Source organism: Mytilus edulis, chromosome 2 (genome assembly GCF_963676685.1).
Source record: "Mytilus edulis chromosome 2, xbMytEdul2.2, whole genome shotgun sequence".
NCBI classification, from domain to species: Eukaryota; Metazoa; Mollusca; class Bivalvia; order Mytilida; family Mytilidae; genus Mytilus; species Mytilus edulis.
Window position 1 is genome coordinate 66076987 of NC_092345.1, and position 26746 is coordinate 66103732.

The following is a 26746-nucleotide window of genomic DNA, read 5'->3' on the forward strand; positions in this document are numbered from 1 at the left end:
CAAGGACTTTCTACATAATACAAATCAAATCAAAGTTTTATTTATTGTCGATACAACGTAAACAAAGTAACACAAGCTCTACTGAGCTTTTAAAATCGACTTTATAATTATTAACAAATAACCGTGCCATGTAAGCAAATAACATGCAAGCAAAACACACATATTAAGACATTTTTTTAATTATTTTTTGTCTCCTATTATTCTCATTATCTTCATTCAATGATATAATTTTGTTCGTGAGTGTCTAAATCGCTTTTTTTTTTTTTATCTCTATAAATATTTTTCCAGTATCGGTGAAGCTTCCCCATTTTTGCCCTTCTTGATTCAATGGAATTTTTTCCGTATTTCACCAACCGGATCCGGTTTCTCATTACAGATTACTTATAACAGGTCAAAGGTTAAAAGATGTTGTCGAGGAAAATTTCTGCAGTAAGTTTTCATAATTTACATTAAAAATATGCACTATTGGTACAAACTTTATATGATAATTTGGTCAAAATGTTTCAGGCATTATTTTAATGAATAAAGTTATTCATTTGACACAAAGCAAGCACGGTAAAAAGTTTTATGTTACGTCACCAGTACCAAAAAACTTGGAGCGTGGAAATTTTCCAGAAACTCTTTTATTCTTTTGAAAACCTTTTTTTTTAAATAAAGTACGAAACTTATTAAAGAATACAGTGTAGACAATGCAATTCATGAAAATTTCGTAAAAACAGTCATAAAATTCTGTTAAAACATGCATGTATCATGTACACTGTTGCCAGCTGGTTTGAACTTTGATACATTTGTGCCTGCTCAAAAAGGGGGGTGGGGGTCCGAGCGGTTCTGATCCAGAAATCCTGGGCTTTAAAACATGAAATCCTGAGGTCCCAAAGTTGAAGAAATTTAAATCCTGACATCCCGAAATTTGAAAAAAAATTCCCAAACCCTGAAAGGATCAATTCCAAAATCCTAAACTTAAAAACCCCTGATCCCGAAGCCCTAATAAAGGTCCATCTTCCCTCTGCATAATAATGCATTGTTCCAGATAGTCCAAATAATTATGACCTTGAAAAGCTAATTTTTTTTTTGTAATACCTTCCTACGACTGGTCATATGAAGGTGTCACTGAAAAATTAAAGTAGCCTTTCAAGGCATTTATAGTTATTAGGACTAGGGTTCAGAGATTTCCTCATAAATTCCTTCAAAACACAGATTGACAAACTGAAAACAATTGAATTAAGACCAGACTAGTAGTAGTAACATTTACTTCCTTTCTATATACATGTATGATCTTTGAATGTTAAAATCATGTGCAAGTCAACTCATATTCTACATGTATTAAAAGTGTTTCCACCAAGCATGTTTAGCATGGATAAACGCTGTGCCCTTATTTAATTTTTTCACTTCTTTGGATGACGCCGTTGTCTCGAAAATGCCCTAAAAAGAAGCCTTTTCAAAAATCAAATATCAAAATTTCGTGCCAATCTCATGCAGTTTCGATAATACTGTTACCTGATTGTGTAACACTCTAATTTTACTGACAATGGGATAAAGTTAAATACCTTGTCTTGGCAGTTTTATCACCTGTTAATGATTGTTCACTGCAAATTAGGGGATTTATAGTATAGATTATAAAGACAACTAATACCATCCATGCCATCAATAAGTTAATTCGGACACAGGCACTTGTCTCAGAAAAAAAATCCTGTATACTTTAATAATAACAAAAGATTCTTAACTGGCATTTTTGAAAAATGTCACCTGATCGCGAAATTCAGTTAAATTTCGATTTTTCTTTAATTTATCAACCCCACTTAAAATTGTTATGCAGTAAATTTAAAACACAATGGTGTATAACATGCCTACCTTTAATTTCTTCACTTGTCAGAATCTTTTGTAGCCAGCCTACCGAAGTATACATGTCAACTGTTTCATCTGACAACATATGCACCACACTTATTCCCACAAAACACTACTCTTTGGTGGACTTCAGCTGTTGTTTGCTCTATGGTCAGGTTGTTGTCTCTTTGACACATTCCCCATTTCCATTCTTAATTTTATCTTGTTCAAATTGGGTTGCGTCATTTTTGCTGTTCATGAGTAATATCCCTTTATAAATGGAAAAATTGCTAAATCTGTCGTTTCTGTTCTCTAACTTCAGTTTACCTCAACCAATTGCTATAAAACTTATACACAATGCTTATAATCACAGACATATTTACAAGCAGAGGCATCTTTGGCCCATAGTCACTTTTGAAATTCCCTATTTATTTTCATGATTTAATACATACACATATAGTCAACAGTCACAGAACAAGGTTATTATATATAATATATTTCTTACATTAGATGTACAAATGTATGTTTCATTATAATACGTTATCTAGATTGGCTACACTGCAATCTCGTGTTATTCCTTAATCAACTTCATTACACAATAAAATTTATCATTCATGATGATATGAGGTCCCACAATAAAGTGCACAGGTAAATTAAAAAAAAACTTGACAAATATCGTGCTTTCATGGTCCTACATAAAAAATGTAATTATAAGTATTGAATGCTTCTTTTTGTAACTTCATAGGGTTGTAAAAGCGTTGACCATGTGCACATTTTTTAGAATGAAGGGCTTTCGCACTTCAGTCAACGCTTTTACACCTCAATTCTTAAATAAATAAGCAGATGTTGTATGGTTAAGGGTTGTCAATGAGACAACCATCCACCAGAGACCATAGGACAAGAATGTAATTGGCATATATGTCTGATCATGTCACCCTACACCTTCAACAATTAGCAAAATTGATACTGTACAGCAAGGCTTCCAAAAAATATTTGAGACAGCCGGACATTTTATATCTGATCCCGATTTTAATCCCTTAAAACAAAGTTACAAAAGGCAATAATGTTAATCAGATAGCAATCCCAGTGATTGACATTAGATAAAACAAAATACGATATCAAACTTTATTTTGATATGAATTTGATGTTCTTAAGTAAACTATTAAATTGGCAGTGCATCATTCCAGTGATTTTCCTGGTGTTTAGGGGAAGGGTCCTGGGGCCCATGCAATTGGGAAAAAAATTATGGTTTGGGAAAAATATGATTGGTCTTTACGACGGCGGGCACACGGCATAAGCCGTGTTTGCCTCGCTAAGGGGGGTTGGGGGCATGCCCCCAAGAAAATTTTGAAAATTAGGTGCAAAATCCTGCATTCTGAGAAGGATTAACTGCATGAATTGCCTACAAAATAAGCTATCTTTTTAAGGAAAAGGATTAAAAATAAAAGTTGAATGTGTCTGAGGACACATTTGCATGCACTCAAGCTTTGTAACTTTACTCTTGAAAGGTAAAATTCAACCTATCCCTTCTGATTCTATTTATAATGATGAGAATCTATAGAAATTCTAAAAAGACACATTTGAAATCTGAAGCATTTTTTTTTAGTTTTATTTAAAATTCCAAGTTTTCCTTCATGTTTATTTTTAAACATGTCAACTAGTTGTTCCAGTTCTGTATCTGAGAGTCGGTCTTTTCCTTCTTTCACTTGTTTCATCAGAAGGAAGTAGAAACGACTTTTTGAATCCAAAAGCTTCCAGCTTCCGGCATTTACTACCGTCCACCGCCTTTAGCTTCTTTGTGTAATATTTGGAATTATGAGACATGATCCACGTTCATTTTGTTTACATTATGTCTCATTTTTTTGCTTTGTCATTGAATTATTAATTCGGATGTTTCAAGCGCAAACGTGACCAGAATATCGTAGATTGCAATGCAATCCAAAAAAGATTGCAAACCAATCATCGTCTTAAGTGAACGATAATGATAACTCCCGAAATACCCCGAACGCTCAGAGATTTGTCAACAAAATAATACACGATACGGAGATACGACAATAACAAAATCTCGCGACGATGTCCATATACAATTGGGAATTTTAGAGCTGAAAATTGGGAAAAAAAGAGCATATTTCTCTTTGGGAATGGGGCTGAAATTCTGCCCCAAAATGAGGGTTGGAAATCACTGCATTCGAAGTGTGCATATCAGCGTGCTCATATCTGCATTAGACTCTTTATTTGTGCAAAATGACGTTGTCAAAAACTTTACTTTTGATTTCAAAATCCCATTCTTAAACCGGATGTTGACATGACAATGGTAAGCCATGGACCAGAAACGGATACGTAAAATCCGTGTATGTTTACAAAGCATGACTGAGTGAAGAAGCTCTTTCCCCGTTATTTCTTCAACAAAAAACTTGAAATGAACGTTAGATACAGCAGTGTTTTCCATAAGAACCGGCCGCCGGCCAAATTGACCGTTTCAAACAGTTTTTTGGCCGGTTCAATCGTCATCAGTCAAAAAAAAAATAGATGTATATTTTACTTATACGACTATTCTATACGTCGTAACTTTATTGGATTGGATGCAAGCAATTCTATAAATTTATTCAGTCAGTTCTAGTGATTTTCTAAAATATATTAAAATATCACCAGGAATGAAATATTTTTATTCCTTAGACAGGTTAAGTAATGTTTGACATGAGTTAAATAAGGATGTTGGAATATGTGGATGTTGGGTTCCATTTTTATTTTCATTTTTATGATAAAACAATTTATAACGTTTGCATGCATTATTTTTCAATTTGTTCTGTTGTGTTTTATTAATAGTCGCGAATGAATCGATGACATAATTGTCAATTTGGTTCAAATGCACTACGCTGTATCGAAGATTCGACAGCTAGTCGATATTCCACGATCGGGAGACAGCCTCCAGATCTAGAGATGTCTCTAAATTGGGAGACATGGAATACATTATTTGTCTCCTGATTTGATATGACCCAACAGGCCTGAATACTTCAAGCAAATACAGAAAATTTCCTACGATAAAGGAATATTTACAAATCAAATTTGCTGTCAGACAGAATTAAAAATATAATTTAATTTTGAAAAATTAAGTCACACTTAACAAGAATACATGAAATCATGACACTAAGACTTATTAGTTAGAAAACATCAATTGAGGGGCATTAAATATAGATGTAAAATTAAAACCCTAATTTTGAAATAAAGCAAAACTATAAATGTTACTTCTTGTGATCATTAACATTTGGCTTCATACATTTTTAAAATATTTTTTATCCTTTTTAATGGTAATTTTCATTATGAATTCTTGCCAATAGGGCCAATACTACATGTATCTTTGGAACCATTTCAATGCACTCAAAAAAATGTGTGATAGGAAGAGATGAAAAGTGTGACTTAATTTCAGATCCAATTTTGTTTGTTTTAGTTATGCATGGATGACTTGAAAAAGTTTTTTGTTTCAACAGCATGTTTAGTTTTGGATTTGACCTTAAATATATTGCAAAATTATTTCAAAACAAAAGCTTAAAAGACATGATTATATAGAATAAAGTGTGCATCCTATCTATAATTAAAATTTCTAATAAATAAAATTGCTGTATCCAATACAGAATTGAACAGTATGCTCAATTTTGTGAACGTTTAAATTATAGCAGTATTCAAACTCTGAAAATTGTGCAGACAAAATTTTTTAGAAAAAAAGTTCTGCTGGTAGTATGTCAATTTGACAAGCATAAAATATTGTCTTAAAATTCACCAGATGCCAGGATTTTGAATCTAGATTTCAAAAATTTTTTCGGGGGGGGGCAAGCCCCCTCGGACCCCCCCTTCTTTCCGGTGACCGCCTACTTATTCATTTTGGCCTGTTAGGCCAAAATGAATGGAAAACCCTGGATACAGGTATCAATGATAATTTTAGCATTTTTGAAGAAATGTAGGATGCAAAATTAAATTTCCCACCTGTGCACATGCGCACACGTGTTCTCGGTCATTCAATGTAGTTCTGACGATTTTTCATTTAAAACTTTTAAAAAAAAATTCATCAAATCATGTTTATAAATGTATTTCTTTTAATTTGAATCTGCTGGACTAAATAGGTTAGATACAAACCGCTGAAATGTAAAAAAATAACTTTGAATAGACCGATTGATTTATACGATGTCCGTACTGAAAATAGTTTACCTGTCGCCTGAACAGGTAGATTTCAGCTGTCCAACAACTAATTAGCCTTGATTAAAATTATAAAGTATTGAAGTAGGGGTTGTTTTGATAGTAATTAATGATCATGTCACTTTTATGACCGGAAATGTGTGGCTGTTGAAGGCAAAATGTTAGGTCAAAAAGATCGCCAATTATGTTATTACAAATGACCCGTCTCTTAAGAAAGCCTTGAAAACAAAAAAGTATATGACCGTTTCATGCTTTGCCCAGCCAGACTTTTATCGGACATTATACAAATGTCCGGAATATATGACCGTTTTGGAAGCCTTGCTGTACAGTCATGTTACAGTAAGCCCTGCAATGTGACAAACATGACTAAACTGGAAACAATTCAATCGACATACTTTTGGAAAAATTGGTATGGAATATATATTTAAATTTGAATCCATGTTTTACTCCACTATTGACTTTTCAAAAAATATTTCAGGCTTTTGGACGGTCTGTCCTGTCAAGGAACAGCCTTCGTCTGCTATGGACAGGAAATGAGCCTTTGGCAGAGGATGATCCAGAAATATTGGCTATTATCAAGAATGAAAAGAATAGACAAATTAGAGGTCTTGAACTGATAGCTTCTGAGGTGAGTCATTGACACTTGTTGAAGATGTATATAGATGTACATTTTTGTACATGTAGGTGAGTGAAGCATGATTTTTATAGCCTCTTGTTTAGCTCATTGGCCTCAATGCTGGTGTGAGCAGACTGTTCAGATACATGGACTGCCATCAATGGGGTCCATTATATGTTGATGTTGTTTTCTGTTACAAAAAACTTCTCTTCTGAAACTTCCAATATTGTTCCATTTAGATCAAACACAATTGAGAATTGCCCTGCTCTCCACTGGCACCCAGCCCCTTTCAATTTCTAGCTGGAGCACTGTTGCTGCAGTGAGGTTTAAACATGTATAATATTCAAGCAACTGTTTTATTTTAATTTCAGAATTTCACAAGTCGAGCTGTAACAGAAGTTTTAGGATCATGTCTGACAAATAAATATTCTGAGGGTTACCCAGGTGCTAGGTAAGGAACTCATTCATTGTGTCATTTGTACATGTACATTACTACAGACCCAGGTGCTAGGTAAGGAACTCATTCATTGTGTCATTTGTACATGTACATTACTACAGACCCAGGTGCTAGGTAAGGAACTCATTCATTGTGTCATTTGTACATGTACATTACTACAGACCCAGGTGCTAGGTAAGGAACTCATTCATTGTGTCATTTGTACATGTACATTACTACAGACCCAGGTGCTAGGTAAGGAACTCATTCATTGTGGCATTTGTAGATGTACATTTCTACAGAAAAACACACTTACACACTTAACAGATGCTGCTGTTGGGAAAATATAAAATCCTAGTGACTAATTTATGTTGCCATTTATTAGGTGTTGAAGAAATGTGAATGGTTATAAGGTCAAATCCTTAAAATATTCTGTATGTGGAACCTCAAGATACTATTTTCCTATATTATAATTACAAGTAGGGGTAGGGACATGTCATCAGATGTGTGCACTCTTGTTTATATTGATTTCACCTTTGGTAACTGTTAATCTATTTATCCAACAAATATCTATGTCACACTTTTCTCAGATACATGTACTGAATATATTTATATTTGAACAGTTGCTTAACAGTGATGTGTTGTATCTTTTGTACACTTTTAGCTCTGACAGGTTTGCGATAATTTTAGCTTAGTATCTTTAACAATTCTCCAATAATAATCTTGTAATAGTGAAAACTGTTTAAGTTTTCTAGCATTTAGCATATTATTTTATTCTGACCTTGATGTATTTCTATGAAGTTTTGCAATTCTCACTCTGAATATAGTAACCTATATATATTAGTTAAAAGAAAATAATGTTTATATCAGATATTATGGAGGTAACAAGTTTATTGATGATGTAGAGAGACTATGCCAGAAGAGAGCTTTAGAATGTTTCAAGTTAGACCCAGAACAATGGGGTGTCAATGTTCAACCATACTCTGGAAGTCCTGCTAATTTTGAAGTTTTCACTGGACTACTTGAACCACATGACAGAATTATGGGCCTTGATTTACCAGACGGAGGACAGTAAGTACTTTAATGCTGCAAATCAGGTTTTATGTGTTAAGATTAATCAATGCTTTAACATCAGACATAAACCTGACAAAACAATGAGTAGAGATCACCACACTCAACCTTTAATGAAGAAAAAAAGCATACACATTTACCTTAGTATTTAAATGTACATGTAAGCAACATGTTTACTCATTATGTTGGGTTATTTACTATTTATCTCCTTTAACTGTACATTTGCTGTATTCATATTAAAAATTGTACAATATATTATGTTATTCCATATTGGTATTATTTTAGTAGGTTTCTCTTATGAATTGGGTTTTGAATAAAAAAGCATATTCACCTGGGAAAGTGTTATTCACCATGGTATAAATAAATATGAGAATCTGAGTCAAATCGGTGAACATGAATTTGGCAGCTAGTGCCCCTTTAAGGATGCTACCTGTAATACATTGTATCATGAACTAAATGATGGATGTGCCATACTAAATAGGAGTGTCAGTACCACACTTTGTTACAAAACTGAATTGAATGTTGTCTATCTTATATTCAGCATGTTACGTTTGCACGGATTTGTCCTACATTTAAAACGCATTACGAAATTTACCTGTTGAAAAGTTACTACATTTGTGCAGATTTAAAAAAAGACAGGAAAAAATAAATCTTTAACTTTTAAAAAAGTTACATTATATTGTTAAAATAAAATGAAATTAATTTGAACAAATTTACTTAATATAATAATAAAAAACTAACAAGATGGACTTTATTGTCTCTGAGACGACGGGCCAGAGACTTTTCATAGTCATAACAATGAGCAGTTTTATTCCACTCATCCAATCATCTACACTTGCGTTGAGATTATTCTACAAGTTCAGGCGACTACTAACATTAAAATTCGCTGCAGCGATAACCAAGCCCTCGTAAAACGCACAGACAAATAAAAAATTCAGTTTACCGGTCAACAACTTCTTGAATTTCAAACTGGGGAAATTTCCTGTCAATGCCATCTCAAATCGATAGGATACAGGTACAATGTACCAGACAATGACTGATCTATAGATGATTCCCGTATAGATATCATCTCCATGTTTACTGCGTTTTATTCATGGCTATATACTTTGAATGTTCTTTTTACCTAATAGTTTCAGTATTTTATTCAATAATGTTCATTTACATAAATGGCGCTTTTTCATGATTATATAAACAAATAAAGACTTGTCTATATATGAAATAACAAGATGTGGCATGATAACCAATTTATGTTCAAAAACAATAATCGAAAAAGAAATTACAGGTAAAAAAAAAAAACTCAGGTAAACTACAGGTAAATTCGTGCAAACGTATTTAGTACCATTTCTCCGCGCAAATGTAATCCGTGTCATTTTAAAATCCGTGCAAATGTAGGTCGCCCCTAATATTTAAATGTCTGATGTTTCCCTTATATGTATTGGCTGCAGTACCCTACAATACTATATGAGTTTAAACAATTTGATAAATTTAAACTGGTATATATCTGTCTGTCTCAACTTAGTTAATACCAGTTTTGTTCTTATCTTGACATTTCTCAACCTTGTTTAAAGCCAATCTAAACCATTTCAACATTCTCAAAACAATTTGACTGATACTTTAATTGATAGAATGAAACAGCTTTAAAATCCTTAAATAAATATGATTTATAAACCGATCTTAAAGTCAGATTTTTCTCATGTTTTAGTCTTCATTTCAAGTTTGAATAAATGAAGTTAAAAATCAATTTGATATCAGAGCGAAGTCTCAGGTTAACTTTGGTTGGCTTTTAGATTACCTTTTAATAATCTTTTTTTTTTAAATTACCTCTTATATGATTTTTAAGTCCTGTTACTTACTAAATTGGCTTAATAAAATACATGTGATTCATTTATATGTTAAAATTAGTTCCATCTAAATACTTTTCCTTTAAATTGACTTATAATTTATACAAAAAACTATGACTAATTATATAAGAACTTTTAAAAACCTCCACAGCCACCAGAAACAATTTAAATCAAAGTTTTCTGCAATCATTGGTTTGGTGTATAGTATAAGTTTTTAATCTATTTACTTACCAACTATACCTTTGTAATTGAAAAAATTTTCAAAAAGTTATGAAAATGTTAAATAACAAAAAATTATTAAAATTGTTAAAAGCTACTTGTAATTTCCTATTCTAATAAACTTTATGGTCAAGATGATATAATTAATATATCAATACATTCCCAAATCTGCATTCCTTGTTGGATTATCTTGCCTGATATAGCTTCAGATATTTGAGTAGGATTTGTCATGTACTATTATCTCTTTGTCACTTTGGACATGTTGGAACTGGGATGTGTCTGTAATCTGCATGTCTATGATCTTGATTATTTTTTTTTTTTAAATCAGAAAAATCAAGTTATTGATGAGAAGAATTTGTAAATTAAACTTAAATATATAATGGCATCATATATAGCTAACAGCCTGTATTAGGCATGTCATTTCTTTATTTTTAACAAACTACAGAGAGAGGGAGTTCATGTTCAAAATAAAGTAAAACATAAACAACATGATGTCAGGTTATTTTTTCAAGTATATTTCCATTTTCAGGCTAGGCTTCTCTTATTTCATCGTATTAATTCATATATATTTTTTTCAGTTTAACTCATGGTTTTATGACAGACACAAAAAGGATATCAGCTACTTCAATATACTTTGAATCTATGCCATACAAAATAGATGTAAGTGTATACTTATAAAACATCTTCTTTCATATTCATGGATATAAAACATCTTCTTTCATATTCATGGATATCAATTTTGGTAGGTGTGAGGAAGCCATGAATCTAAAATACAAATTTTCATTTACTGTGGATTCATTTATTTTCGTGGGTACCAATTTTCGTGGTTTGAGGAAAACTTACATATTCGTGGATATTTAATTTCGTGGTTTTGGCAAAGTCTACAGTTATTCCTTTAGAAAATTTGTAATTCGTTGAACATTTAAATTCGTGGTTCTCCTGTACACACGTAATCCACGAAATTTGGTATCCAACGAAAATAAATGAATCCACAATACTTTCAAATATCCAAGAAAATGGAAGTTTTTAATCCATGAAAATAGGTACAATGAAAATAAATAAATCTACAGTATTAATTTAATAGACCACTTTCGAGTTCATTCGTCACTGGAAAAAACTCGTCAATTATACGCGCCTTTCTGACGTCATTTACCAGATAGAGGAGGTCGCCTGTATCCCTGCACTTTTTACGTTCATCAAGCGTCTTAGTGATCGTCATTGTGCAGGATAAACTAGAAATAATGGAAGTGACGACATCCCTAAAAGCACAAATGGCGTTCACTAAAACCAGAGTTTTTGACGGAAATGCATCGAACTCGAAAGTTGTCTATTGATTTCAATAGATTTGTTATACATAGTCTTCAGTTAAACATTGTTAAAAATTGAAGTAACTAATTCATGTTTCTTTACAATAAATGATATTAAAAGTATTAATAAGTTTATGTCATTTTTGGTTAAAGATTGCATGAAATGTAATCATAAACCCTATGGAACTGAATTGAAATCAAAATCATCTGGGGCTTTAAGCTACCACTAAGATACACAAAATATAGTGCATTGATCATAACATTCTGTACATTATACATGTGCATGAACAGAAATTTATCAATGAAATATATGCTCAGATATTCAAGTCACAAAATATTAAATGTTGTACATACTTGTCAAAAAAAAGTACACAACTTAATCATCTTAAAAAAATGGAGTTATCTTCCTTTGTCCAGAATTGTAGTAGAATCAACTACAACCAATGCTTTATAAATTATACAATGCAATATTTAAGTTCACTTCCCATTGATAAATTAATGTAATCTTTATCCGTCAGTGCTTGTAAGCACTTTGATTTGTTCATTCTCTTGTTTAATTTCATGTTTTCATGTTCCCTTCATTGGTATACTTTGATATATGTTAGTATGTTTATATTTATAGCCAGTCTCAGGACTTATAGACTATGACGGTATGAGAACCTCAGCCAGATTATTCCGTCCAAAGATTATTATTGCAGGAACAACAGCTTACTCCAGACTTCTTGATTATAAAGTTTATAGACAGGTTAGTATATGTATTTATTTTATACATTTTAGTTTATATCTTACCTCCCTCTTGAGAGAATGTAACAGAATGAAGACCATACAGAAGCTATCAGAAGATTTCCAGCTTAAATATCTTGAAAACAATTAGTTTAATTATTCACAAGCTTGTAGTACTGAGTAATCCATAGCTTGGACACAGACCTTTGTCATTGAACTCATTTCATGATTCAATGTTTAAATAATATACTAAAGTTTTTTCTTGCCACTTGGTTTTACCAGGCAACTATTTTCAGACAGGATACAACCGACATTTAATCTCAATTGATTTTACATATTTCAAAAGCAATAATCTTTGTTTAGGGAGTAACTAGAATATCTTTAATTTAAATTATTTGTACAGATCTGTGATGAAGTAAAAGCTGTAATGTTAGCAGACATGTCACATATATCTGGACTTGTAGCTGCTGGAATTATACCAAGTCCATTTGATTATTCTGATGTAGTGACCACAACTACACATAAAACACTTAGAGGACCAAGGTAAGTGTATTTACATACCTCATTTAGCTATTTTTCTGGATATACCTGGATTTTACCTGTATTCTCTCCTTCAAGAGATATTTTTACCACAGTAACATATAAACATAATGATGATATTTATTACATCACCTATGAAGTAGAGTTCAACATTATTGTCTTGTGTCATGTATTGTCGTAACATAGTTTTTTACATAACACACTGGTAATATTTTTTGTTTCATCTTTTTGGCAAGTCACTTTGGAAAATTCACTCCACTATTTTAAATGTATAGATATTCACTTTTTTACCTTAACTGCTTTATCATGATCTTAAACCTTTTTGCCATTGAGTCAAAGATTTATTTGGACAAGATGTCATTGACCTCCAATTGCCTGAATGTATAATGCCCAAAAAACAATCAATTACTTTAGGACTAATCAGTATCTGTTATATATCTGAATGCTATATATGTGACCTTTATTCCAGTTAAATATTGGAATAAATATAAAACATACAAAAAATGCTTTAAACTTGTTTTTAAAAGAATCATTTGATTATATAGAATGTGTTGCTAAAATTTCAACGCATGATTAATTAATACAAAGATTAAAAGTTGTTGTTCAAATCATTCTTATCATTGCATTAATTAATCATCAATGTCTATCTTTTCAGGTCTGGCATGATATTCTATAGGAAAGGTCAGAAAGGTGTTGACAAGAAAGGCAACAAAGTCATGTATGATTATGAAAAGCGTATAAACAGTGGTGTATTTCCTGCTCTACAGGGAGGACCACATCAGCACCAGATAGGAGCAGTTGCTGTAGCACTCAGACAGGTTAGTATTTCCTGCTCTACAGGGAGGACCACATCAGCACCAGATAGGAGCAGTTGCTGTAGCACTCAGACAGGTTAGTATTTCCTGCTCTACAGGGAGGACCACATCAGCACCAGATAGGAGCAGTTGCTGTAGCACTCAGACAGGTTAGTATTTCCTGCTCTACAGTGAGGACCACATCAGCACCAGATAGGAGCAGTTGCTGTAGCACTCAGACAGGTTAGTATTTCCTGCTCTACAGTGAGGACCACATCAGCACCAGATAGGAGCAGTTGCTGTAGCACTCAGACAGGTTAGTATTTCCTGCTCTACAGGGAGGACCACATCAGCACCAGATAGGAGCAGTTGCTGTAGCACTCAGACAGGTTAGTATTTCCTGCTCTACAGGGAGGACCACATCAGCACCAGATAGGAGCAGTTGCTGTAGCACTCAGACAGGTTAGTATTTCCTGCTCTACAGGGAGGACCACATCAGCACCAGATAGGAGCAGTTGCTGTAGCACTCAGACAGGTTAGTATTTCCTGCTCTACAGGGAGGACCACATCAGCACCAGATAGGAGCAGTTGCTGTAGCACTCAGACAGGTTAGTATTTCCTGCTCTACAGGGAGGACCACATCAGCACCAGATAGGAGCAGTTGCTGTAGCACTCAGACAGGTTAGTATTTCCTGCTCTACAGGGAGGACCACATCAGCACCAGATAGGAGCAGTTGCTGTAGCACTCAGACAGGTTAGTATTTCCTGCTCTACAGGGAGGACCACATCAGCACCAGATAGGAGCAGTTGCTGTAGCACTCAGACAGGTTAGTATTTCCTGCTCTACAGGGAGGACCACATCAGCACCAGATAGGAGCAGTTGCTGTAGCACTCAGACAGGTTAGTATTTCCTGCTCTACAGGGAGGACCACATCAGCACCAGATAGGAGCAGTTGCTGTAGCACTCAGACAGGTTAGTATTTCCTGCTCTACAGGGAGGACCACATCAGCACCAGATAGGAGCAGTTGCTGTAGCACTCAGACAGGTTAGTATTTCCTGCTCTACAGGGAGGACCACATCAGCACCAGATAGGAGCAGTTGCTGTAGCACTCAGACAGGTTAGTATTTCCTGCTCTACAGGGAGGACCACATCAGCACCAGATAGGGGCAGTTGCTGTAGCACTCAGACAGGTTAGACATCAGCTTGTCATATGGTTTGTCTTGTTTTTGTCTTGTGTCGAGAAAGAACAAAACAAAGACAGGTGGACTGTTTCTTACAGATGTCATTTACTCCAATTTACCTCATGTATCTTATTCATAAAATGGATTAATTTGGAACAAATCAGCTAATATATATAATTGATTCATGTTTTACCATGGGTGTGAACTTAAAGCTTTGAAGAACATCATATTAGAATTATTTGTCCAAATAGATGTGTGTACTCAAAGCCTTTGAAGAACATCATATTAGAATTATTCGTTCTAATAGATCTGTAAATGTAATAATTATGACACATTAGCCGACTCTGAACAAGATAAATAGATGCCACAGAATTTACAGATGTAGCCACTTGTATTGGTTGAAGTATCAATGAACAATGAAAATAAATAGAAACTTCTTATTAAACACTTAGTCTCAATTAATTAAAAACATGAACATGTATTGTATTTTGGGATTATTGTTTCACTCTTTTCATCACATTTTGATGCATTCTTATTTAAATACCTAATGCACAAACAAGGAAGACTTCTTTGCAGTGACTAGAACAAGGAAGGTTTCAAACACATGATAGAGATGTAGATCCAGATTGTAAATAATATCTGTAAAACCTTCAAAATGATGTACTACCAATGATTCTTATTGTTTATATCAAACAATTGGAGTTTGAGCTAGTAAACTACACATGCAATTTGTTTTTATTTATTATACAATTATTTATTACAAATGTAATAGAGATTGTACCAATTTTTTTATAAGAGTCAAACATGGTAAATCTTAAAAGAAATGGATTAGTTTTCCGTTATTAAAAGTTACATAGTATATGTATATTTATACCATTATAGGCAATGACTGGGGAATTTGTAGAATATCAGAAACAGGTTGTGAAGAATGCTCAGATAATGGCAGCCGAACTTTTGAAGAAAGGTTATGATGTTGTATCAGGTATGTAGTTAATACACAAGAAGGGAGTATTTTATATCTCTGAAAGGGAAGAACCTGTAGCAGAAAGTAACTCTTTGTTTCTGATTTGTAATCGGTATCTTTTATTGGGCTCAATAAATTATTTAGAGTGAGGCATGCAAGTATCTACCCAACCTTTACTAGGTTTTTAATTTGATAAAGGATACATATTTGAAAAAAAAAGTATGTTTTAGTCATCTGATCCATATTTAGAATTATAATAAAAATATTTTTCAGTTACTTTTATTACGTGCAAAACAAATATAGACAATATTAGAATATTTTAGACTACTCTAGGGTAGGTCTCTAGAAATTGTCTGATTGATTGATTGTTGGTAATTTAACACCACTTTTAAGCACCTCTTTTGGACTATTTCGTGCAGCTAGTTTTTATTAGTTGAGGATGACGGGGTGCTCAGAGGAAACCGTGACCTTCGATTGGAAAACTGAAAGAAATTGTCTGAAAATCCTAACTTTTCATGATGCCTGTCAGTTGAAGTTTCCTTATAACACAGGGAGACCTATAATCAATGCCAATAAACTATAACACGTTTTGCAGTCAGTTCTTGTTATCGTGAAAATGGCAGAACAGTAATAAAAGTTTGAGTCAACCAAAGTTTTTACTTAAGGAGGGTCAAGGTTAAACCAATCAATCTAACTTAGGTTTTTTGAAGTGAAGTTGTATTTAAAGTAAGGTCTATGGGCTTGTCATTTTTGGCCATGGCGATATATATGTGCTCAGTTGATACATTATTTTAGAATGGTATTTCATCTTTAAACTCACCTGTTTTGAAAATGAGGTGTCAAGAAAGATTTTCATGAATGCAGGATTCTTAGACTTTTCTGAGTGAGAACCCTGCAATCAAGGGGAAACAACTCAAATTTGTAAGTGGTAAAATCAGGTTTTTGAATCCAGTAAATCTGATCAGGCTGTGTTCTTGTGGACATCCATCTAAAACACACATTTGTAGTTATTTGATAAATGAATGTATCTTGGAAGTCTGACTTTGAGACCTTGAACCATAACTTCTTGTTTCTTACTGACTAATGAACATTTTACACATGAATTTTCATCACCTCTAATGGTATGATCATTTGGACAATCACTTTGATAACAGGCTTATTGTATTTAGTTGAGTGTGCAATGATAATAATTATAAGATTGAATTCTTTATTTAAAGTAAGTGAACACTAATAAGTACAATAATTTATCTTTGTTGAGCCAGAGCCCCTCATAAAAATTTATCCAAATACAGATGCTTACACATGATCAATTAACAATCAAATGGTTCTGTTTATCATGAGAAAGGCTCAAAGGGCTCAATTTGCATGCAAGAAGAAAAAGAAATGTAAAACCTGTTATGAACTTATCTGGACTGTGTCAAGTTTTCTTGATACTTTGTTTAAAAGATCAATATCTTTGCCCTTTACACATTTTGTATGTTAGTAAATTCCAAAGAAGAATCAGTAGCTGTCAAGAAGGGACAGAATACACCCATTGTAATATGTTTTACTAGCACTAATATCTAAAAGAAATTTAGAAAGAAGGTAATTAATAATGTTTGATTTAATAATGTAATGTAGCATACTTTTATTTCTTATTTAGGTGGAACCGATAATCATCTAGTATTAGTAGATCTTAGACCTAAAGGAACAGATGGATCAAGAGTAGATAGAGTTCTAGAACTGGTAGAAATCTCAGTAAATAAGAACACATGTGCTGGTGACAAGAGTGCTGTTACTCCAGGTGGTCTACGATTAGGTGAGTAAAGGCATGATCGGGGGAAAAAAGAGCCTGAAAGTTTATATACTGTGTGTTTCATTTTACTATATTATGGGTCTTGTGGTAGTATGATTATCTAGAATACACAGGGACATTTCACTCACAATTCATGTAAAATTCACACAAGCTTAATTTTCATGTGCATGTGCAGTTATAAGTTTTATACCTGGCAAGGTCAAACTAAAGACTTTAAAATTAGCAATGCTAGATCCTCACTAAGCAGACAGTTTTTTGGAGAATGGACAACTTTTGGTTCTCAGAATTATAGATATGTCCTGGTAGGAGCTCTTGTTACTGAGTTGTATTTCTGTGGTCTGTTAGGCCACAATTAAAAATATTTCAGTTTGCCCAAACCCGACCCATGATGACTGGGTGTGGGTAGGTAGGTAGGCAAATTCTTTTTTTTTAGCTCACCTGGCCCGAAGGGCCAAGTGAGCTTTTCCCATCACTTTGCGTCCGTCGTCCTCCGTCGTCCGTCGTCCGTCGTCGTTAACTTTTACAAAAATCTTCTCCTCTGAAACTACTGGGCCAAATTGAACCAAACTTGGCCACAATCATCATTGGGGTATCTAGTTTAAAAAATGTGTGGCGTGACCCGGTCAACCAACCAAGATGGCCGCCACGGCTAAAAATAGAACATAGGGGTAAAATGCAGTTTTTGGCTTATAACTCAAAAACCAAAGCATTTAGAGGAAATCTGACATGGGGTAAATATGTTTATCAGGTCAAGATCTATCTGCCCTGAAATTTTCAGATGAATCGGTCAACCCGTTGTTGGGTTGCTGCCCCTGAATTGGTCATTTTGAGGAAATTTTACTGTTTTTGGTTATTATCTTGAATATTATTATAGATAGAGATAAACTGTAAACAGCAATAATGTTTAGCAAAGTGAGATTTACAAATAAGTCAACATGACCGAAATGGTCAGTTGACCCCTTTAGGAGTTATTGCCCTTTATAGTCAATTTTTAACCATTTTTCATAAATATAAGTAATCTTTTACAAAAATCTTCTCCTCTGAAACTAATGGGCCAAATTAATCCAAACTTTGCCACAATCATCTTTGGGGTATCTAGTTTAAAAAATGTGTGGCGTGACCCGGTCAACCAACCAAGATGGCCGCCACGGCTAAAAATAGAACATAGGGGTAAAATGCAGTTTTTGGCTTATAACTCAAAAACCAAAGCATTTAGAGGAAATCTGACATGGGGTAAATATGTTTATCAGGTCAAGATCTATCTGCCCTGAAATTTTCAGATGAATCGGTCAACCCGTTGTTGGGTTGCTGCCCCTGAATTGGTCATTTTGAGGAAATTTTACTGTTTTTGGTTATTATCTTGAATATTATTATAGATAGAGATAAACTGTAAACAGCAATAATGTTTAGCAAAGTTAGATTTACAAATAAGTCAACATGACCGAAATGGTCAGTTGACCCCTTAAGGAGTTATTGCCCTTTATAGTCAATTTTTAACCATTTTTCATAAATCTAAGTAATCTTTTACAAAAATCTTCTCCTCTGAAACTAATGGGCCAAATTAATCCAAAGTTGGCCACAATCATCTTTGGGGTATCTAGTTTAAAAAATGTGTGGCGTGACCCGGTCAACCAACCAAGATGGCCGCCACGGCTAAAAATAGAACATAGGGGTAAAATGCAGTTTTTGGCTTATAACTCAAAAAACAAAACTTTTAGAGGAAATCTGACATGGAGTAAAAATGTTTATCAGGTCAAGATCTATCTGCCCTGAAATTTTCAGATGAATCGGTCAACCTGTTGTTGGGTTGCTGCCCCTGAATTGGTAATTTTGATGAAATTTTTGCCGTTTTTGGTTATTATCTCGAATATTTTTATAGATAGAGATAAAATGTAAACAGCAATAATGTTCATCAAAGTAAGATTTACAAATAAGTCAACATGACCGAAATGGTCAGTTGACCCCTTAAGGAGTTATTGCCCTTTATAGTCAATTTTTAACCATTTTTCGTAAATCTTAGTTATCTTTTACAAAAATCTTCTCCTCTGAAACTACTGGGCCAAATTAATTCAAACTTGGCCACAATCATCTTTGAGGTACCTTGTTTGAAAAATGTGTCAGATGACCTGGCCATCCAACCAAGATGGCCACCACGGCTTAAAATAGAACAGGGGTAAAATGTAGTTTTTTGCTTATAACTCTGAAACCCAAATCATTTAGAGGAAATCTGACAAGGAGTTAAATTGTTAATCAAGTCAATATATATCTGCCCTGAAATATTCAAATGAATTGGACAGCCGGTTGTTGGGTTGCTGCCCTCCAATTGGTAATTTTTAAAGAAATTTTGCTGTTTTTGGTTATTATCTTGAATACTATTATAGATAGCGATAAACTGTAAACAGCGATAATGTTCATCAAAGTAAGATCTACAAATAAGTCCACATGACCTAAATGGTCAATTGACCCCTTAAGGAGTTATTGCCCTTTATAGTCAATTTTTAACAATTTTCATTAATTTGGTAAATTTATGTAAATTTTTACCAAATATTTTTCTCTGTTACTAATGGGCAAAGTTCATTATAGATATAATTGTAAGAAGCAAGAATGTTCAGTAAAGTAAGAACTTCAAACACATCACCATCACCAAAATACAATTTTGTCATGAATCCATTTGTGTACTTTGTTTAATATGCACATAGACCAAGGTGAGCGACACAGGCTCTTTAGAGCCTCTAGTTTTTTTTATCAGAATCTGCATGAAAATATTAAAAGATCTTATAACAGTATATCTTTATTTTCCCGTCAAACCTTTGTAGAGTCAAACAAAAGCCATGAATTTAAAACCTCTATAAATAAATTAGTCTAAATATGATTTGTATCCTGAGATGTTTATAATCCTGACAATTGCTAACTGTGTGAAAGGGCTGGTGGATTTATGAAGTGATTTCAACAGTTCCATCAACACGATGTTTTTGTAAAAAAAATATCAGCTGATTTAATATATAATGATTAAATTTGTTTGCAGTTTTTAAATCCTATTTCTATTAAAATAGATTAAATGTCCTGAAATATTTATATGAATTATTATCTATCATCCTTAGTGTCTTTTTTATGTTTTGAAGAAAAAAAATATTTTACATTATCACACAGGTAAACTAATTTGGCTATAAATAGATCAAAGCATGTTCTGTAGAATCTCCAAACTAATTTAAAACGTATTTGTTATAATTTTATTTCTTTAAATAATCAAGTTTAATTTTTGAAAATAATCATTGTTGATAAAATATAATTACATAAAGTTAACGTTTTCTGAAGACTATTTATTTTAAGGTCATGGTTCTAGAGGCTTCCTCACAAATTTGTATAAAAATCCAATATGGCGTCAATAACATGTTTTTACTTTTGCACATGTGAAAAAAATATTTCTGACAAAAGTCAGATTTCTCTTGTCATAAAGGATTTATATTCATATTGCAATAAATTATTCAGAAGGAGTTACATTCAGTTAAGATTATATTTCTGATTCTGTGAGCAATTATAGTTTTATCAAATTCTCCCAAGCAGCAACGTACTGATCTTGTCTAATGAGACTTGTAAATTTGAACTATTTGAATAAAAGGGCATCTAATTTACATGATAAAGGAAGATTATAGTTAAAGACAACAATTTATCAAGAAATAATTCTTTTTTATTCAGTAAAAACAAAATCTTCTTGCAAGATTGTAAATTCGCAACTTCCGGATCCATTTCCTGTCAGAATAACATTGAAAATATTCGATTGCACATGGTTTTGAACAAATCTACCTGAATATTCTAATCAGATATTCGATAACACGATGAAATTAACATTGAGCATATAGGTAAGGGTTTGGTAGTACAGACAACTACAGCGTAAAAAAACTGTGCCACTTCACATGTTTTACTTCTTTACGTTCGTTAAATCAGAAGATATCGAATATCGATTAACTGCGTCTCTTATACGCTTTCTTTTAATCTTATTCACAGTTACTTTCAAACGCAAAGACGACAAACATTAAGTTTTGTACGATGACGGAGCGGACCCCAAAAAAATCCGAAAAAAAAAATTCTTCAAAAAAACGTCAAAAAAGAATTTGAGGCGGCGGGTTTATTTTGGGTCGGTCGCGTTTGGGCAAACATACAATCTTTTTATTTTGGCCTTAACTTTCAATCTACCATGTTGTAAATATAGTTCAGCTGTTAGTCCAGTGCCAAGCCAGGTTAATGATCATATCACACTTCTACAGCTCTGAAAGCATGTCATATTTGCAGCTTGATATGAGGCATCCATCAATAGATTAATCATGTTTCATGTTCACTAAAAAAAATTGATAAGCTTTGATTAATAATGAGACAATTTTAATTCAATTCTTCTAAAGTCATTTATTTTAAGTACATATATAACTTAATTAATAGGAATCACCTATCATTTGTGTATCTTGTATTTACACTTTCATCAACAATTGCTCCTTTATTTGAACCAATCAAATCTACACTATACAATTTTATATTTGCACTAAAAAAAGAATTGTCACATTAATCATGTAGTTTTAAAAAGAATTTGAAAGTAGATACAAGAAGAGGTGTTATGAGTGCCAATGATGCAACTCTCCATCCAAGTCACAATTTGTAAAGTATACCACTATAGGTCCAAGTACGGTCGTCAACACAAAGACTTGACTCACACTGAACAGCAATCTATAAGAGGCCCAAAAAATGAAGGTTTATTACAATGGGGACATTATCTGCATCTCTTATACCTTAGGAGATGATTTATTTAGTTATCCAAGCCTGCATAGACAAGAGTCAAATGGTATTCCACCAATTTAAAGATATTTCAATTTATGCAAGGAATTCTACTGATAAGTTAATACCTGTGTTAGTCAATGAATAATTATTTGTCTATGTGACAGATTTGTTTAGAGCAGTAATTTCTTTATTCTTATACAGAAGACTATTTCTTTTGTAGGTGCACCATCTCTAACATCCCGTGGATTAAAAGAAGCTGATTTCAAAAGAGTAATGGAATACCTAGATCGTGGAGTTCATATATGTTTGGATGCACAGAAACATACAAGTGAGTCTATAACAGTTTTGGGGTAAAGTTTATGCAGTCAATACCCTAAGTTACTGACTTGATATCTAAATCTTCCAAGGCTTATCACTACTTATTTTATAAAGTGCATTGATCGTAACATTTCCAGAAATGTTTCAATGTAATATATGCTCAGATATAAAAGTCACAAAAAGATGTTACACCTGTCAAGAAAATTACATTACTTCTGCAAGTTGCAGGAATCTAATATACGTTCTAAAAATATAAATGATGTCATTGTTCAAATCATCTTTAAAAATTGGAGTTATCTACCATTGTCCAGAGCTGAATCAACTACAACCAATGCTATATTGACAATGCAATATTGAATTTTACTTCCGACTGATAAATTAAGGTTATTTTTTTCCTTCTGTGTTTACAAGCACTTTGATTGGTATTTTAGTTTTATGCATACTTTATCCATTGATGATATGCTCCCTGTCTTTGCTTTCAGAGGTGAACATCTTTTGTGTTGAAATTATTTATTTAAAGACAATTTTTCGCCTTTTAAGGTATTAAACATGTTTTGCTGAGAGTGAAGATGTGATATATAATAATTTGAAACATGTCTAATGTAGTTTTTTTTTTAAATCTTGGTGAGAGATGAGAAAACATATACGAAAGGAAGATTTTAAAGCTTTTCAGAAAGAAAAAAATTAATACACCATATAATTTAAAAACTGCCATGACAAAGTTTCATTTAGCAAATGGGAATGCATTAAAAATAAAGCAGAAATAACAAAAAAACAAACACTTCTCTATGATCTCACTTACTTTTTACATGCTCTATGTTCTGTGTTGATTGTTTATCAAGAATATGATTGAAAAGTTTTTATCACCTAAACCCAAAATTTAATTATCAGCTAAAGTTCTTGATCAACAAGCACAGAATGGATTTTTTATTTGTCAATTATAGGCTAAGGATTCTCAATAAATGTAAAACATTGCACAGAGGATTTTGTTTATTATATATTCATGCATTGGTTCAATATTAATTAATATTATGATTGGCACCAGAAACGCATTTCATATGACTTTAATAGTATATGTTAAATGATTTTTTGATTTTTTTTTATATTTTCAGAAACATTAAAGGAATTTAAAGAATTTGTAATAAGTGATGCAGGCATCATTAAACAGCTGGATTCTCTAAGATCTGAAGTTGAGGAATTTGCTGAAGGTTTCCCAATGCCAGGTCTAGCAGATAGATAATTGTAGAACATAGAATAGCAAACCACTGGACTTTCTGAACTAAGATGGAGATGTTAAAATAAAAGTGTTATCATTTTTAATCAATTGCATGGTAGCAGGTTTAAAATATTTCTTTCTTTAAGGTTATTTGTTAATACAATAATCGTCACTAAAACTTTTTTTTTTTTTGTTCAGTTTAGGGAAAAAGTCATTGATTGGTGCTCTTTTATTTTCATGTACCGGTAATAATTCTTTAAATAGTCATCCATAAGAAGTTTCTGTAGGTGATTAAATGTATACACTGTTAAATGTTACTGCCATGTTAATAATTACAAAAGCAGCTGTTTGTTTTTTACATCATTAGTTATTTTAATTTTACATTTGTTTATCATACTGAATTAAGATTTTGAGAGGATATTGTCTTTATTCAGTTAATGGCATATTTTTAAATTGTTTTATTACATGAGATTGTATTTTTTATTTAATGTTCAATTTTATTTGTTGAAATTACAAATAGGAATGTGGAATAGGTGCTTGTCCCTGTATAAAAAATCATGAGGATTGTCCAAAATAAAATGTTTAAACTAATGTTAGAAAGTTGGAAAATAAATGAGACAATTATTCATGATGGCCTTGGCTTAGGATGTTTTCTGCTCTTTGGTCAGGTTGTTGTCTCTTTGACACATTGCCTATTTCCATTCACAATGTTGTGGTATCTTCAGCAGAAAAAAATCATTTCATGTTGATTAAATAAGATAATTTTATTTCAAACTTATTGAAATACAGATCCAGTGTCCTGTTTTTATATTTGTTAGTTGAAAATTGTGCAAATTTTCACTGCATTCATTGTTAAATTTAAAAAATAACAAGGCCAGTCGAATCCTAGTTACTTGAAGATTTTTGGTAGAGGTAAAAAGATTGTCACCCATATGTGCGCCAAAATATTTGACTACCTCATGATACATAGATTATTGCATGCCCTTCTGTGGAGTTTCCTTTCAAGTTCACAGTATATTTTATGAAATTGATAGGAACTTCAATTATTGGAAAGGATATTTATCTCATACATGTACTAAAATGTCATAGAATCTCTAATAATAAAAGTATTTTATTGTAACATATATATATAACTTTTTTTAGAGGGATTTAAACTTGTTAGGAGATAAGTGTATTTTATAAATATCCTGTATATTTTTACATTCTGATTTATATATGGAAAAAAAAGAAGTAAATTCATTGAGAAAAACTTATTTATGATATTCAAAAGTTGGATGGTTTAAAATGATATCATACCTTAAATGGATGAAATACACATTAAAATCATTTGTTAAATTGTTTCTCAGTGATTACTTTGTAAATCTATTTATCTAGAGTAGTACTTTGTAAAACAGTTTGTACATTTGAAATCAAATTAAAATCAGTATTATACTTATATATTTTTCAATGAGGTAAGTTGCAAAGCTGTAATGGTTTTATATAATATCTAGTTTACTTTATTTCTATGAAGACGTTTACAAAAGTTTTCTCATAAACGTTCATACATCATTAACATTGTAAAGACCTTATCCCTTAACATTCCAATTTTTTGATACATCATTTACTATCCTATTTACCTTTGCAAAACAATAAACAGATTGATCATTTCTTTAATTAGCCAACAAAAACAAATTCAATAAATTAAACTTATTATTCCTAGATTAGCATCATTGATTTTAAAAGGATGAAGAGTTGCCTCATTGGCAGTCATATCTTCTTATTTTCAAATATGATAGAAAATGCATTTTTTCTAAATGCACATTTTTGCTATTTTTGTAAGACAAGATTACTAGTTATTTTGAAGAAATAATTGAGAGGTCATTAATGTTAATGTGTTCATGGTAAAATCAGCATTTTTAGTAGTTTTAGGTCAAATAATAGAATGTATAGACAGATAGTTATAGATAATTAGATAACTTATATAAGTTTTATAGCATTTGTTTTTATCAGTGATAAATGTTTTTGAGTAAGACATTTTGTCTGATTTATTACTTTTAATAGTGTTATTTGTGAAGTGCTCATGACAGTTTGAAGATAAAACTGAGATTGCTGTGTTACAGATGTTTTATTTGCAGTTATTTCAAATTCATTCACGATTTGTCTTAATTTTGCTGTGTTACAGATGTTTTATAAATCAAATATATAACATAATTTTAAGATCAAGTATTGCACACATATTTTGATAAGTCTTATTAGCGTGTTGGAATTGTATCAGACAACCTCTACTTCCCGTCTAATATGGCCACCCTTACTTTAAATAGAAACTTGTTATTATATTCTAAATAGTTACTGATTTTGACTGTTTAATTATGCTTTAAAAAACATGTGAATATAATGGTCTACTTCAATAACTATGCCCTACATCCAAGATAATTGCCACTGCAGAACAAAAAAATTCTTAAAATTTCAAAGGACAGTGCATAAAATAATTTAAAATAGGACAATTTGAACAAAAGCTATATGATGCCTAGCTCATTAGTTTCAAAATACTATCTTGTGATATGGAATGGCTCGAGAGGACATAATTTTATAACACTAGTACTTAAGATTGTACAATGTATTACATTTATTGTTTTTTATTTACATACACAATGTTACATAATAATAATTATTATTGGTTAGTATTGAAATACATAAATTCTTTTTTTCTGCTACCCAATAGATCATTTTGGAAATTTATAAAATGAAGTTGAAGTTTTATTGTGTTTTTTAAAGGCAGGTTTTAACTTTGTAGTGCTTATTTTGCTTTGAAATATTCTTTCTCTTTTGAAGTGCACAGTTTACTTAACTTATGATTTAAGATATATTTTGGGGTTTTTGTGTTTAATTATTAACCCTCATATGAAATTTTATCTTTTTTTAGATGGAGTTGTGAATATCTGAAATAAAAATCTGATGTGGT

The 26746-nt window shown here is 32.2% G+C and overlaps 1 protein-coding gene across 1 annotated transcript; it reads left to right on the forward strand.

Moving 5' to 3' along the window:
- The first annotated feature begins 332 nt into the window (after window positions 1-332).
- Window positions 333-26746, forward strand: LOC139512706 (serine hydroxymethyltransferase, mitochondrial-like). The gene is made up of 12 exons (XM_071300563.1): window positions 333-429; window positions 6494-6643; window positions 7003-7082; window positions 7938-8138; window positions 10777-10858; window positions 12128-12250; window positions 12632-12771; window positions 13424-13586; window positions 15628-15727; window positions 17352-17507; window positions 22492-22599; window positions 23702-26746. The coding sequence occupies exons 1-12, from the start codon at window positions 406-408 to the stop codon at window positions 23827-23829; spliced, it is 1455 nt and encodes a 484-aa protein (XP_071156664.1). The 5' UTR covers window positions 333-405; the 3' UTR covers window positions 23830-26746.